Below are 14,818 nucleotides of genomic sequence, written 5' to 3'. Positions count from 1 at the left end.
TATGATGTGAGCACAACATTGCTATCTAGATTAGGTATGTATTTAAGAGGTAGGATGTGCAAATAATGTCATCTATAAGGCAGAAAATATTGACTGTCTCTATATTTATTGTTATACTGTGAATATTGATGTTGTTTTCCCATTATTTTATTGCACCCTTTTACATTACACACTAAAAGGAGGAGTTTTAGTCTGATAACTGTAATGTGTGTTCCTTGACTTATCGGTCCCACTTAATTTCAGAGTACACTCATAAGATGTAAGAACACAAGGTGAATTTTGTCAAATTAGGACAAATTAGGAAAAAAAAAACTAGAAATAAGAATCAACGGTTTTATTGCTTAATTAGAGTATAATTTGGTATTGTAGTGTCTAAAAAAATTACATTTTAGGTCTAATAATGCATTATATGTGGTTTCTAATTACTTGGTGATTAAGGTATTTAGGTGTATAGTATAACTGTTTACTCATATTTCTAGTTTTTGTGTAATTTGATATCAAATTCAGCTTGTTGCATCTTATTACTTAGTAAGGATATACAGTAACAGTTTTATTTTTTTTTCTACTAAAGAACATATCATTGACAGGTTTTGTCTAATTTGGTACAAATATTGGATTATTATATCCTATTAGTTTACTTAGCTTATAACTGTCTTTTTTTACTGTCAAATAAAGACCAGATTATTTCAAGTTTTTGTCTAGTTTGATAAAAAGTATGGCTTTCTTCAATCTTATTAGTGTAGTGTGAAATAAAGTGCGACTGATTTATCAGTAAAAATAGTGTAGAAACTCTACTGCTGCAGCTAGCAGCTTCTTCAAACTTTGCCTTATTTTTGTATTTAATCTGTCTTTTAGCTTTGTTACTGAAACAACAATTACCTATGACAGAAATACATTAATCAGTAATGGAAAAGGAAGCATAGGTTTTGGATTAAGAGCAGCAGACTTTGGGATGATCGCTGCACACAGCATCTTTTGACCATCCAACCTCTCCAGCCGCAGGAAAGGAAGGGAATCAGGATACAAGTCATGCTAAACCAGCATGGATTTAACGCTGCTCCTGACTAATGTCAAATCGTGGGACTCAAATGGGGTGGCCAAACAATGGGAAATCAGAATCTATTGTGGCCACATCTTTACAGAGATGTCTCCACCACAACATCCCAGATAAAGTTGTTGCACTTGAATAGGGGATAGTGTTCAAAGCCACAGGACTCCGGCAGGACGAGGAGAGGTGGGCTCTTTGCTTACATCATTGATGCTTGGTGCTCACATGCAGTCAAGCTTGATGGACAGTGTTTACCTGTCTAATGTGAAGATGCCAACCATATTATCATCACTTTCTTGTTGCTGCTGTTTACTTTCACCCACACACAAAAGAAAAAATAATATTAATATTTCCTACGTATACATGTGTTGTTTATAAATAACTGTTTAAATGTTCTATGTTTGAACAGACTCATTCAACATGCAAACTAATTTTGCTATACAACACTGTGTATCATTGTCTCCCAAATTTGAAGTAACAAAAAGTAACAAGTTAACATAAAACTAAAAAAAGGCATTATTTTTTAATATTTAGTTCAAATTCCTTTGTGGCTGAAGGAATGGCTCAAGTCCAGAGCTCACAGATATAAGCTGACACTTGGTAAGAAGTGGTGCTCTGCAATCTCTGTTCAGCACTTCAGCACTTCAGCCTTCAGCGTGAATGCTCAGTTAAAAAAGGGGCTAAGTACTACAGATGGAAAAACCTTCTAACATCCTTAAAGTTGTGTCAGCACTATAACCTAACCTTGTTAGTGTAAAATATACAGAGCTGGCTTTTTGGCTGGCTTACTATCTGACATCATTAGGATCCTGACTGGATTGGCACCCAGTCAGGTGCACCAATCCAGAAGGAGCAATTTGGGTGACTCCAAGCTACAAATACCTGCCCAACTCGACAATTGTGATGGCTGATGTGATACTGCTAGTGCACACACATGGTAAGATACTAAACTAGGTTTAGGGGTGCTGGATGTTTTTATTTTTTCCACTTGAAGAGGTTAGATAGTGAGGTTTTATTTTCATATTTGGTTTATTTTAAGAATAGATAGCTGTTCTTCTTTTTTAAGTCTTCTTTATTATTATTATCTTATTATTATTTCTTTGTTTTAAACAGCACCCATTAGCCCTTTTCCTTTATAGTTTTGCTATATCCATTTTTGTTTGCAACCATTTCTAAGCTCCTTGCAAATAAATAACTTTTACCAAAAACACCTGGTTTTATGTTGCTCCCCTTTCCCCTTGCAAGCTGGGTTGTAAAAGAGGATATCTGTTCAAATAATTACTGACTGAAGTGTATACCAGTTTGACTTGATTTGGAAACATATGGTGTCACTTCACTTCACATTTTGCAGATGTCTTACTGTTGCCAAGACTGCTTACATTTCACTCAAACATGAAATACAAAGTTGAAGTTGTCATGCACAGGTCCTCTGCAACCTTCTTCATTTCAACTCTTTCTCTTACACATCCTTACATGAAGAAGTAAGTGACAGGCCTAAACAAACAGTACGATGTAAGCAACCTGTGTGATACTACATAATCACAAGTATAAAAGATGTCTGATTAACATGGGTATCAATTATTCTGAATTGACATTTTTAATTGATATTATCTTTCTGCTTCTCTATAAAGGTTTTCTTTGCATTTGTTTTCACAAAAAAACACAAAAGAAATTAAGAAATAAATATTTAGTCAGACAAACTGTCACAGAACCGCAATTCATACAAGTTGTTACCTTGTTAGATTCTTTTAAAAAAAGAATGTTCTGGGAAACACCAAAAAAAAGAAAAGAAAAGAAAGCCCGATCTTGCAGATAAATATTGGTAAATTGAAGTATACCGTATTGATACAAGTGATAATTTACCAAATGATCTATGTCTCTTTTAGGTTAATTCTGAGAAGCTGGTTCTGCTCCACCAAAAACATCTTGTCTCCATGACACTTTCTGAATAAAGAAATTCCACTGTTCATGTAACTATAATTTACCCTTAAATTTGTGCTCAAACAACCATTTGTCAGAAAGAAACTAATAAAGGAGCTTAGCCAGTGCAACTGATGATTAGACTTTAACAGTCACATGATAAGACTCACTGTAACTAATCAGCCAAAGTAGATCATAACTAGACCAAGCATTGAAACATCTAGGATAAAATACACAGATTTGATTAATTCTGCGAGGTGCTTCTTGTGTGTGCTTTTTACCTCTCTTGGTTTCTGCTGATGCTTTAGCAGCTTGCTGTGAGTTTGGCTCAGATCATTTCTGCTGATGTCCACAATGGTGCTGGGTCCAGGACTCAGGCCCAGAGATGGTGCAGACCCAACTGATCCATCAGAAAGAGCTGGCTCGGTGCTGGATAGTGAATTTGTCCTCAACAGGGACTCTGATGGAAGCATGGTCGGAATGGGCAGTTTGATCTGAGAAATAGACAAGGTAGATGGATTAAGACATTCGGCAGGATTTACACCAATCAGCCACTGACAGGTGATGTAAATAACGATGATCATCTCGTTATAATGCAATGTTCTGCTGGGAAATCTTGGGACCTGGCATCCATGTGGATGCCACTTAACATGCACCACCCATCGAAACACCGTTGTGGACCAAGTACAATCCCCACGGGGCACCCCCAGCAGGACAGTGGGCCCTGACACACCAAAAACTGCTCAGGAATGACTAAAGGAACACAACAAAGGTGTTGACCGGGCCTCCAGATTCCCCAGATCCCAATCCAATCGAGCATCTGTGGGACGTGCTAGAACAAGTCCAATCCATGGAGGCCCAACCCCCCCTACATACAGGACCCAAAGGATTCACTACAAGTCCCACTGCAAGACACCACAGTACACCCCCACAGGTCTTATGACGGTGCCTTGACAGGTCTTAGATAGAAAACACACACCTTGGCCTCCCAGTTCATGTCACAAAAAAAATTCATGTTGAAACTTCTTCTGATTTCATGGGACTCAGCAAAATCCAACAATCCAATCCCTATGACTGTACTCAAAATACATTTTTTAGGTTATGAATTTTTCAAGTCCGGCCCTTACAGTTATAAAATTGTGAAAAGAATTAGTTCAGAGAAGTTTGACATTGTGAAATAGTATATGTGCACTGAGTCAAGGAATTAAGATAATATTATGTCTTGGCATGCCGAATAAGATGGCATCATCTATTATGCAACAAACCAAACCATTATAAGCTGTAACTTGCAAATGTTCTGAACCCAACGAAAAACTACCACAATAGATATCAAACAGATAGAGGAAAGTCAACATAGTGCAAATATCTACCAATGAAATAAACCACTGAATGTAATATTAAAAAAACAAACAAAAAAAACCTTTTTTAAAAGGTCCTTTGAATTTAATAGTTTCAATTCATTTAGAATGTTCATCATGATTTGAGACATTATTTTTCCTCTATTTCATTGTGTTGTACCTGAGGGATGATGTATATAATCTATTTAGGTCAACCTTTCAGCTTTTGTTATGATTTAAGTTACAAAATGCACATATAATTGAAGATTTCAACTTCAACTTTAAACAAAAACACTGAAATAACTTAAAGTCCACTTTTACCTTCATAGGTCTGAATTGATCTTGCTGTGGCTGCTGGGATAGCTGTTGTTGTTGTGGTTGGTGGTGGTGATGTTGCTGCTGTTGATGATGCGGTTGGTGGTGAGGACAGGAAACATGCTGCTGATGATGCTGTTGTTGTGGCGCTTGGTGGTGATCTGCCTGCTGTCTGTGATGTCGGTGTGGATACTGTTGATGCAGCTGTTTAAGATGATATGGGAGGCTTTGTGCTTTGTTCATGTCTTGATGCATTTCAACAAGCCCTCCCTCCCTCCTGCCTCGCCTGCCACGACCCCGTCCACGACCCCGCCTACTTTTTCCAGCCACTGATCCCACTAGCCCCCTACAGTAAGGAGGCTCTGGAAGAGGACGTATGCATGGTCTACCTCGTGGGCGAGGAGGGCCGTCACGTTTTGGTTTAGTTGGTTTCCTGCCTCTTTTCTTGAGAGCACCGTGGGAGGGGGGTTGTGAAGAGTGTCCAAGAGAAGGGTAGTTGGAGGAGTGGCAGAAGTCCATGTCACCAACTAGTGGACTGAGCCCACTTACTCCTGATGCCCCACCAGCCTTTCTACAACTGGAAACCAAGTCAGGGAGCAGATCAGGAAGTCGTCGACTGTTGAGGCGAATATCAGCTGGCACATCAGCTTTATCCTCATCGACCTCAAATTCATACTCCTGTGCATAGTTTTTCTTAGTTTGGAGGTGTGGCTCCCGCCGCTGTTTGAGCAAGTGAAATGAGCTTGTCTTCAGCAGTTTCTTGGGTTGAGAGGAACAGAAGATAGGTGAAATCAGACCAGGAGTGCTCGAACTTCCACCTACTCCCACAGCTCCAATTATCTTGTTGACTGAGCCATCCCCTTGAACTGTTGAACTCAATCCTATAGCCAGAGTTCGGGATTGGATGAGGCCAAGCTGGTCAGTATTCACAGTGGAGGGAATCTCGTGGGTCTTCAGTGAGTCAAGATCTGAGTGCAGATTACCATTTCCTGTTTCAGGAAGGCTGTTGCAGTACTGTCCATAGCCTTGATCATTGTGATGACCAACTATATCATAGCCCTCTTGAGCTCCCCTTGTTTTTAAGGTTTTCATACCCTCTTGCCCCTGCCCATGATGCCCGGTAAGGCTTTCTTGAGCAGTCTGTCCTGCCCCAGAATCCCCAGCACAGCTTGACTTGTAACCAGCTGAACAAAAAATGTCTTCCATCTCAGGAAAGAAAGAGCGATCCTCATCTTGAAGAAGAGAGTCTGGAAAGCAGATGGACGTTAGAGGTGCAAACCGCTGGAGATGCTGAGCATGATTTTGTCCTTCTTTACCCACCGTGTCAAACTGGTGTTGTTTGAGCTGGTCTAACTGGGAGTGTGATAGTTGGGTTACAGGCTGTCTTTGTTGCGGCTGTTGCTGTTGTTGGGGAGTTGCCATATTTGCTGCCATCCTGTGGGAGAGTGGATGAGCTAACTGAGAGTGTGACAGCTGATGGTGAGTGCGTGCTTGCGGTTGGCGGTGGGCCTGATGCTGGCTGAGGTGGTGCAGGTGTGCAGGGGTGGACAAGCCCGAATTTGGCTCAGAGAGGAAGTCATGGATATCTGAACTTGTTTGTTGGGGATGGTGGTGAGGTGTGAGTCTGTGCTGCTGTTCATGTCTGTCTCCACCAACTCCCTCCCCTCCTGTAACTGGCACCCCAACTCCAGTTCTGTCCAGAGAACCTCCATTGTCTCTGCTGTTCGTTCGGGAAAGAGATTGTTCCAGCATGTCAAGCGGAGGTACTGAGTTCTGACCTGCTCTGGTTCGATCTCTTTGCCGACCTCCAAAGCTGTATTGGGTATCTATACGCTGAGTTTGGAGCTGGAGTTGCAACTGTGAGGACTCATTACTCTGCTGGCTCAAAGGATGCTGCTGTTGCTGTGAAGGGGGTTGCTGGGGGTCAATCTTTGTGTGGGTGGTGCAGTGGACAGACTCCAGCATTTGTGTTTGCTTGGGAGGATCTGACGGTGAATCCATCAGAGAGAGGGAGACATGGTTTTGTCGAGCCTGCTGCACATCTGGTGTGTTACACAAGTAGGCAATGTCATTTGCATCTGAGGGTTTCTTCAGCTCCATGTGAGGGTGGGAATGGGGATGACTATGCTGAGAGTGTTGAGTGTGCCGACAGTGCTGTGAGATTTGGGAGTGCTGAGAGTGCTGCTGAGAGTGTGAGGACACATGTGAGGTATGATGGGAATGTTGAGAATGTGGGTGCTGTGTGTAGCGGTCCCCTCTTCCATAATTGACCACAGAGTCTAGGGGGTCATGCTGTTGATGGGAGAGGGAAAAAGAGTCACTCACCCCTCCTGCCCCTCCAGCAGTGGACTTTGATATCGTCAAATTTGACTTTGTCTGCTGCTGTTTCTTCTGGGAAATTTCCAACGGACTGTTTAAGCCACTTGCTGCATCACCAATTGCCGTTCCAGGACCTGAACTGCTGGTGCTAATACTGGTACGAATGACACTTTGAAGGTGGTAGCGCTCTTCTGAAATCTTGTTCATTTCATAAGTCATTCCCTTGCTTTCCCCATCCCTAGCCTGTGCAAGTGATTGGGTTAGTTGCTCAGAAGGTGGGTGATGCTGGGATGCACAGGGAGTGGAGCTCTGGGTATGTAATAAGTGGTGGATGAGGAAATCGTCCTCATCCTCTTCCTCACCTTGGGATCGTTCAACTCCCATTCCTGCTTTTGTTTTTGGCTGTGGTGGCGTTGAGTGGTAGGGCTGGCTCTGTGCTTGCTGCGTACCATTGAAAACTTGTGGTGAGGACATAAAAGAAGGAGAGAGGATGGAGGACAGGTATTTTGTGGCCCCTGAGTCTCCGGGGGACCGTGCATGGCGGGCAGAAGCAGGAGAGTGCAACCCAGGGCAGCTGATTGTAGAACTGATGGAGGGTGATGGACAAGACTCAGGCAGGTGGTAAGAGTTGTTGCATCCATTACCAACAACAGCAGCCCTGCTCCCTGATCCTGCAGACGCAACTCCACTGCCAAGTACAGCAGCTCCTGGAATGGGTCCACATCCTGTTGATCCTCCAGCATCCCCATACCCAAAGGAAGGGCTGCCTTCTCTTCTAAGAGAAGCTGAGCCAAAGCTTGATTCTCCAAAGACTATCTCTGCAGCAAATGAGCGTCCCCCCGAGCCTGTATCAGGGAAAGCCTTCCCTCCAGCACCCCTTGCTCCAGAGCTCAGGTCTTGGGCATGAGGTGAGTCGAAGCTTCCATAAGACTGGGCTATGTGTATAGGTGGAGGCTGGCCGGGAGAGTGGGACTGGGCATGTTGCTGGGGAGGGGTCTGGTGTGATAGCCTTGTGCTAGATTTGGCTATAGATAGAGAGCCATAGGTAGAGAGGCATTGTTTGGGTTCTGGCTGTTGGACAAGGGTGGATGACACCACTGGTAGAGGAGGCGGCTCTGTTGCTGACTGAGGTGGGGGCTGCTGATGAGAGGGAGCAGACAAGGAGCCAGTGCTTGTCTTAGAGGATGAAGAGGAGGTAGAGGAGGCTGACAGTGGAGTGTGTAGGGTACAGGAAGAAGATGATGTTGAGCCCGAAGAAGAGTAGCCGCTGCTGGAGCTAGAACTCTTGGCTCCCTTGAGGCCAGATGAGGAGGAAGCAGAGGAGCTGGAGGGTGAGGATGTGTAGGGAGTTTGGATGATAGCTTGATATATCTTGGACTCCATCCGTGGTGAGGCCTTGGAGTCAGAGGTTGGGCTCTGCTCCTCCATGGGACTGCAGGACACTCCAGAATGCCAATGGTGGCTGGCTATCTGCTGGTAGCATGGTGATCCACCACAGCTTACATATTGCTGTAGGGGGAGTGGTGTGGATTGAGCTGGGGACGAGCATTGGTAATGCTTAATCACACTGTCCTGCCGGGAAACTGCCAACTCTGGAGGAGGCTGGGGCGAAGGAGGTGGAGGGGGCAGAGGGGCGGTTGTAGGTGGCAGGACTAATGTGGAAGAGAACATGGAGGCGTTATAGAGTTGGGAGGACTGGTTGTGTAGCTGGGAGGACAACAGATTGAACTGGGTAGGTGGTAGGTGGCAACTGGAAGCGGTGGAAGGGGCTTGGGTCTGAGAAAAACTCTGGGAAGACAGCAAGCGATCAAAGCCCAAGCTGGACTGGGAGGGTGTTTTGATATGCAACAGAGGATCATGGGGTGATAGCAAACCATTGGAAGTTGGACTAAATGTAGGTGTGTCTTGAAGGGATAGTGAGGGAGTGAAAGATCGTCCAGAGAAAGAGCCAGGATGCTGGTATGAAGAAAGGGCTGAGGAAGAGGGAAAAGGGCTGGAACTTGGAAGTGCCTCAGAAATAAAAACTTTAGCTGGGGCCGGGGTATGCATTGCTACAAGACACAATGTAACAAAGACAATTGTTCAATGGTCAATGCAAGTCATTTTTCAAATTTAACAAACCAGCAAATTTTGAGTTTGAGACTGGATATTTTTGCAAGTTATTTTGCAAATCAGATTATTATATAGAAATAATATAATAATATATAATAATAATTCAATAGTTAAAATACAACCAAAAATGTACTTAGTTTTATTTTTAAAGGTTAGCACTTGCTCCCCTAACAGGCTGACACTTACCAGTTTGCCAAGAGGGAGTGCGAAATTGAGAGAGAAGGGATGAAGCAGAGGGTGGGGGCTGTGGACCTCTGGACTCAAGAGCTGAAATCAGATTCATGACGAAAGGGTCAGGACCCGAGGGACTGGCATGGTGGAGGCTGGCATCATAGAGCCCTGACAGGCCTGGCAACAAACCATAACCCTTACTTAATTCATAAAAATCATATCAGAGATCATATAATTGTCACATAAAAAGTTTGATAAGTCTTTCTTTCAATTTTTTTTCTTTTTATTGTTTAACTGTTCTACTTATATTTTTGGATATGACAGAGTCAGAAACTCTTAGAAGTGATTACTATGTATATCACTGATGCAAAATAAAACAGAACACACCCCAACAAAACCAACCACAGAGATTTTACACAGAGAAGCCGCCATCCTGTTTTAGCTGTAAATTTGTGGTGCCATCCTCCTCCTCTGCACCATCCAGCCAATAATATAATTTTTCTGTCTGGACGGGCAACTCGTCTCTCTTATTTGGTGAACCAAACAACTCTATTATTAGGGCCATTATACATCATTTTTCTGATTATCAGTATCTGTGCTTTTTGTGATTGCAGATAACAATAAATGTATTATGCAATACTTCGGCTCCGATGCAGCATTCTTTCTGTCAATAGTCATCACTCTGTGGTCTCACTCACTGTCTTACCTTTCACTATTTGATTGGTTACACGTCACATGCAATCACCAATCAATGCTGAATAAGCTGAATCTGCAAAGTAACTAGTAACTATCGTTATCAAATAAATGTAGAGGAGTGGAAGTATAAAGTAGCATAAAATACTCAATACCTTAAAATTGTACTAAAGTAAAGTACTTGAGTATCAACCCAGAATAAACCATATTGGTTAATCCCTTAACTCTATTCAACTGTTATGCTCTTACCTGAGCAAGAACGGAAGCTGTGCCTGAAAACACACACTACACATGATGTAGCACTGTTCCATGGTGGTTTTAGTCACGCCATTAAAACAGAGCTTTAATTATTACAAGCTTGCAAAACTTTTAGAAGAATTTAAGATCAAACTGAATCATTGGATTGTCTTTGTAGTGTAAAAACTATAAGAGAAGATGCAAACTGGACCTGATGTTGTTACAGTAACAATGTATCTTAACAACTGAGACAGTGTAAAACAGACAATTACAAAAGATGTTACAGTTTAATGTCAAGATACTATGATTTTAATAATTCTGACTTTGTCAACACCAAGTGGTAGAATCAGCCGCAAAATAATCATTATAACAGCTCATACAATCACACCTACAGGCATTAGTGTTAAATTTAAACATTAAATGACAAATGTTAAAGTTAACAATATTTTATAATCATTTTTGTCCAGTCAAAATGTTGCTACAATAAACAATAAACATTACTGCACCCAGCATTGGTGAGTACTTCTGTAGGGATCTTCGGAACAAAACCCATATATTTTATAAGTTCTCCAATAGCCTTTCATAAAAGGTAAATGGTAAATGAACAGCATTTCAATGACCCCTCCATCTGAGTTTTGAGAAATGTTCACCCAATGGCCTTTTTGTCACCTTCCTGCATCCAAACAGTTTTGGTAGCATGTCATAAATATGTTGTACCATTATTGCTGTATAGGTTCCACAGAATATCACTATTGTTAACACCGTTTTTCCCATCAGGCAGTATTTATAAAAATACTACGCCTAATTTATTTTTCCTTTCCTTTAACATGCACTATTGTTACTCCCTTGTTCCCATAGTGTTATTTTCTTCCATTATTTAGGTACAAGTGGATACAAGTAAGCATTTTACCAGTACCTGATTCAAACAACAAAATTAGACTGTGAATTGTGAGCTTCATTGGAAGGTATTATCAAACTTTCTAGCTGAAAATGTGTCTATCCATTATCTATATCAGCTTAACCTTTTGAAGGGTTATAGGGGACTGACAGTGGTCAAGAAGCAGGGTATAGTTACAAACAGGCAACCATTCACTCTGGTCTACAGATAATCAAGGAGTTGCCAACAGGGCTGTGTTTTGGAAGAGTTCAAAAACAAAAATAGTAATTAATACAAATTTCACACCCGGACTATTTATATATTGTAGGAGAGGACATATCCTTAAATTAAAGCCGAGAGTCAACATATGTTACTTTCGAAATACCTAGTTCTACATCTGTATTTACAGATCCCAATGAGTCCTTACCAAGTGTGCCTCCGGCGCCAACCCAGGCACCACCCTGTCTGGAACCTCCTGTGTGGTGGTTGGTTGCAAAGCCCTGGAGGGGGTGTGGGGTGCCATAGGCTTGCTGGTGGAGCAGTTCTGAGTCTGGGTGGGATGACCTGGAGCTTCCATACATAACGCTGAGGAACACAAGGTTATTAGGTTTGACTCCATAAGGACACTTATTGACAACAAGTCAGCCGCTTTATACTGGACAGGTCAGACTGTTGGGCCTACAGTCTGGGAGTCCATTTACCTGTTTATAGCATCCACCAAGATGTAGCATGTAGCATCTTTTCCACCAGCATAAAAAAAAAACAGCTTAGACCAGCTTAGGCTGGTTGATGGCTTTAGCTAGTAAAACTGGCTGGTCTTAGCTGGTAGAATAGGGTGGTGGATGGTTTTAGCTGGTCTTAGTGGTTTTAGCTGGTTGATGGTTTTAGCTGGTTTAACAAGCTGGTTGATGGTTTTAGCTGGTCTTAGTGGTTTTAGCTGGTTGATGGTTTTAGATGGTCTTAGCTGGTAGAATATGGTGGTGGATGGTTTTAGCTGGTTCAATAGGCTGGTTGATGGTTTTAGCTGGTCTTATTGGTTTTAGCTGGTTGATGGTTTTAGATGGTCTTAGCTGGTAGAATAGGGTGGTGGATGGTTTTAGCTAGTTCAATAGGCTGGTTGATGGTTTTAGCTGGTCTTAGTGGTTTTAGCTGGTTGGTGGTTTTAGATGGTCTTAGCTGGTAGAATATGGTGGTGGATGGTTTTAGCTGGTTCAATAGGCTGGTTGATGGTTTTAGCTGGTCTTATTGGTTTTAGCTGGTTGATGGTTTTAGATGGTCTTAGCTGGTAGAATAGGGTGGTGGATGGTTTTAGCTAGTTCAATAGGCTGGTTGATGGTTTTAGCTGGTCTTAGTGGTTTAAGCTGGTTGGTGGTTTTAGATGGTCTTAGCTGGTTCAACAGGCTATTGGTGGTTTTAGATGGTCTTAGCTGGTTGATGGTGTAGAAGCTGGTTGAATAGGCTGGTTGACGGTTTTAGACGTGTAACCCACATTAACCCTCTTGTGGTGTTCGGATCAAATCTGACTGATTTACAACTTCATAATACCATAAAAAAATATTTTTCCTCTGATTGCCTCAAGGCCTTATGATATCCTACACACTAGGCATTTGAACATGTACAATTGTTGATCACCACTTTCATTGAATTTTGAGTGGACTAATGAGCTTTGTAACACCTGTGGTGTTCCCGGTCAAAAATGACCGGCACAGGAAATGAAAGGGTTAATACTAGATTATGTTCATCCAATAGATGGAAAACATCCCCATGCACACCCACACACAACCACACGAACACACAGACACACACACTCTCACACACACACTCTCTCACACACACACAGAAAGAGACAGAGAGAGAGAGAGAGAGAGATGACTATTCATGTTGATTTTCTGATGTTCTGTGAATTTGGTCTCTGTTTTGATTATTATTATAATTTTCAGTGTCTATTCTTTGGATATTCACTGCAGTTATTCATGTTCACCACTAGTTGGATACATTATTGCATTAAAAGGTGTTAAATAGAATTTGGTGATGATTATGTTTGAATGATGTTTTTTGTGTTAATCTAAGAGCAGTTAAACCAGACCGGTCAAATTTGACCGGGAACACCAAAGTAAGGGGGGAGAAACAAACATAATACAAGGGTTACTAGCCCTGTATATGTCATTTAGACACTCTCAGTGCATCTCCTGTAGGGGGCAGTGTTTTGCCGTGAGCCTAAGTCAGGTATCCATGAAGAAGTCTGCACCTGCGTGTGACGCAGTTCCGTAGTCACAGACAGATCCAGGCTTCGTCCTGATAAGCTGTGAGCCGAGGAGGATAAACCCCCCTTTATGAGAATTTATGCTTGATGAACCTCTGGTGAGTTAGCAAACTGTTAGCTGGTTGTTCGCTAGCTGGCTGGAGGAAAAGGGGTCCGCCCGCTATTCCGGCATGACGGAATAGCAGCATGTAACCGGAGGAAAACAGGGCTGTACAGTGCGACATATATGTCGCACATGCTACATCAAAACATGCCTGTGCTAAGAATTAATCTGCCCTGTAGCATGGGTGCTATGGGCAGATTTAGCCACAAAAAAAAAAAAAAATCTTGTTTGAAAAAAAAAAAATCCTTCTGTGTAGAACCAAAGTAGAACGATGGTACTACGACTATCCTTCCTGGTAGTTAGAGTCAACTGTGGTCAATGATTTATGTTATGTCTCGTATATTGAACGCCAATTCCCACAATTCCTCACAGTCGCAGCTTTTACTCCACCTGTCCCATACGGCTGGGTTGGCACACAGTGGCTAGCGCTAACGTTACTCAACAACATGCAGGGTTTCCCCCAGTGTATTTTAAGCCTGGCGGGCCGCCAGGTCTTACTTGCCCCCCCGCCAGGCTAAGCATCGTTTATTTATTTTTTTTAAATCAGTTTTTGTGCTCCATCAACACGTGATCAGGTGTCTTTTTCATCACCTGACAACCTCACAACTTCGTCGCGCATAACAGGACATGTCACGGACATCATGCTCATCAGACCGCTGCTTCACCAGCTGACCGAGTGGAACGCACCAAGTCGACCTCGACCTCGTCGACCAGCTGCTGCAGAGGCTAGTAGCTGTTAGCTGTTAGCACGTCGTCCCCTGCAGCGTCAGAGGTCCGGACTTCTGTGAGCCGAGGTGCTTTCACCAGATGTGAAAATTACCCAGCGTTTCATTTTTCAGCTCGTACGGTTCGCGTTTACACACATTTGTTTTCTCTGGTCCAAACAGTAGATTACAGAGTATCTTTGGTAGATCCGTGATTGTCACGTTTCCATGACGACTGACCGGAAAAAGACGCGTGGTCATGTTTACGTGATTCCAGATTGTAAAAATCTCTGAGGAAAAAAAAAAAAAAATCTCTGGAGACACCAGGCAGTTGTTTTTTAGTTTTTAGTGCAGACAGTTGATATTATTTATCTAAATAGTGTTTTTATTAATTATTTATTTTTGTGGTTGGTTGAAAAACATTTCAAGAGTGCAATCTGTAGGACCTGGTGTTACATAAATGTCTTATAATAACACATGATAATGATCATATTTTCAAATTTCCAGTCAACTTTTAACATTGATCTTAAAGCCTTATGGAATCACTCCTTCTAAATTCTACTACTCCATTAATGAATCTGTTACCTATAGGGCCCTGCCATCAGTCAATGGTCAGGGTCAGGCCCCTGACACAAAAAAACACGCTTGGGCACCGGTGGGCCGCTGGTGGGCCACCCTACCACCGGGCTTAACAAGTTTTCTGGGGGAAACCCTGACAT

General features: G+C 42.4%; 1 protein-coding gene across 1 annotated transcript in view; it reads right to left on the bottom strand.

Moving 5' to 3' along the window:
* The window catches only part of prr12b (proline rich 12b), a 60,312-nt gene that overhangs the window by 26,025 nt on the left and 19,469 nt on the right, over positions 1–14,818 (bottom strand). Inside the window, 4 exon segments of the mRNA XM_084370938.1 lie at positions 3,250–3,462; positions 4,627–8,990; positions 9,238–9,399; positions 11,457–11,614. Of these exon segments, the coding sequence (XP_084227064.1) occupies positions 3,250–3,462; positions 4,627–8,990; positions 9,238–9,399; positions 11,457–11,614 (4,897 nt within the window).

This window comes from Pagrus pagrus (assembly GCF_965226575.1).
Source record: "Pagrus pagrus genome assembly, chromosome: 13".
NCBI classification, from domain to species: Eukaryota; Metazoa; Chordata; class Actinopteri; order Spariformes; family Sparidae; genus Pagrus; species Pagrus pagrus.
The sequence above is the reverse complement of the archived record's forward strand: the minus strand, read 5'-3'. Positions and strand labels throughout refer to the sequence as shown.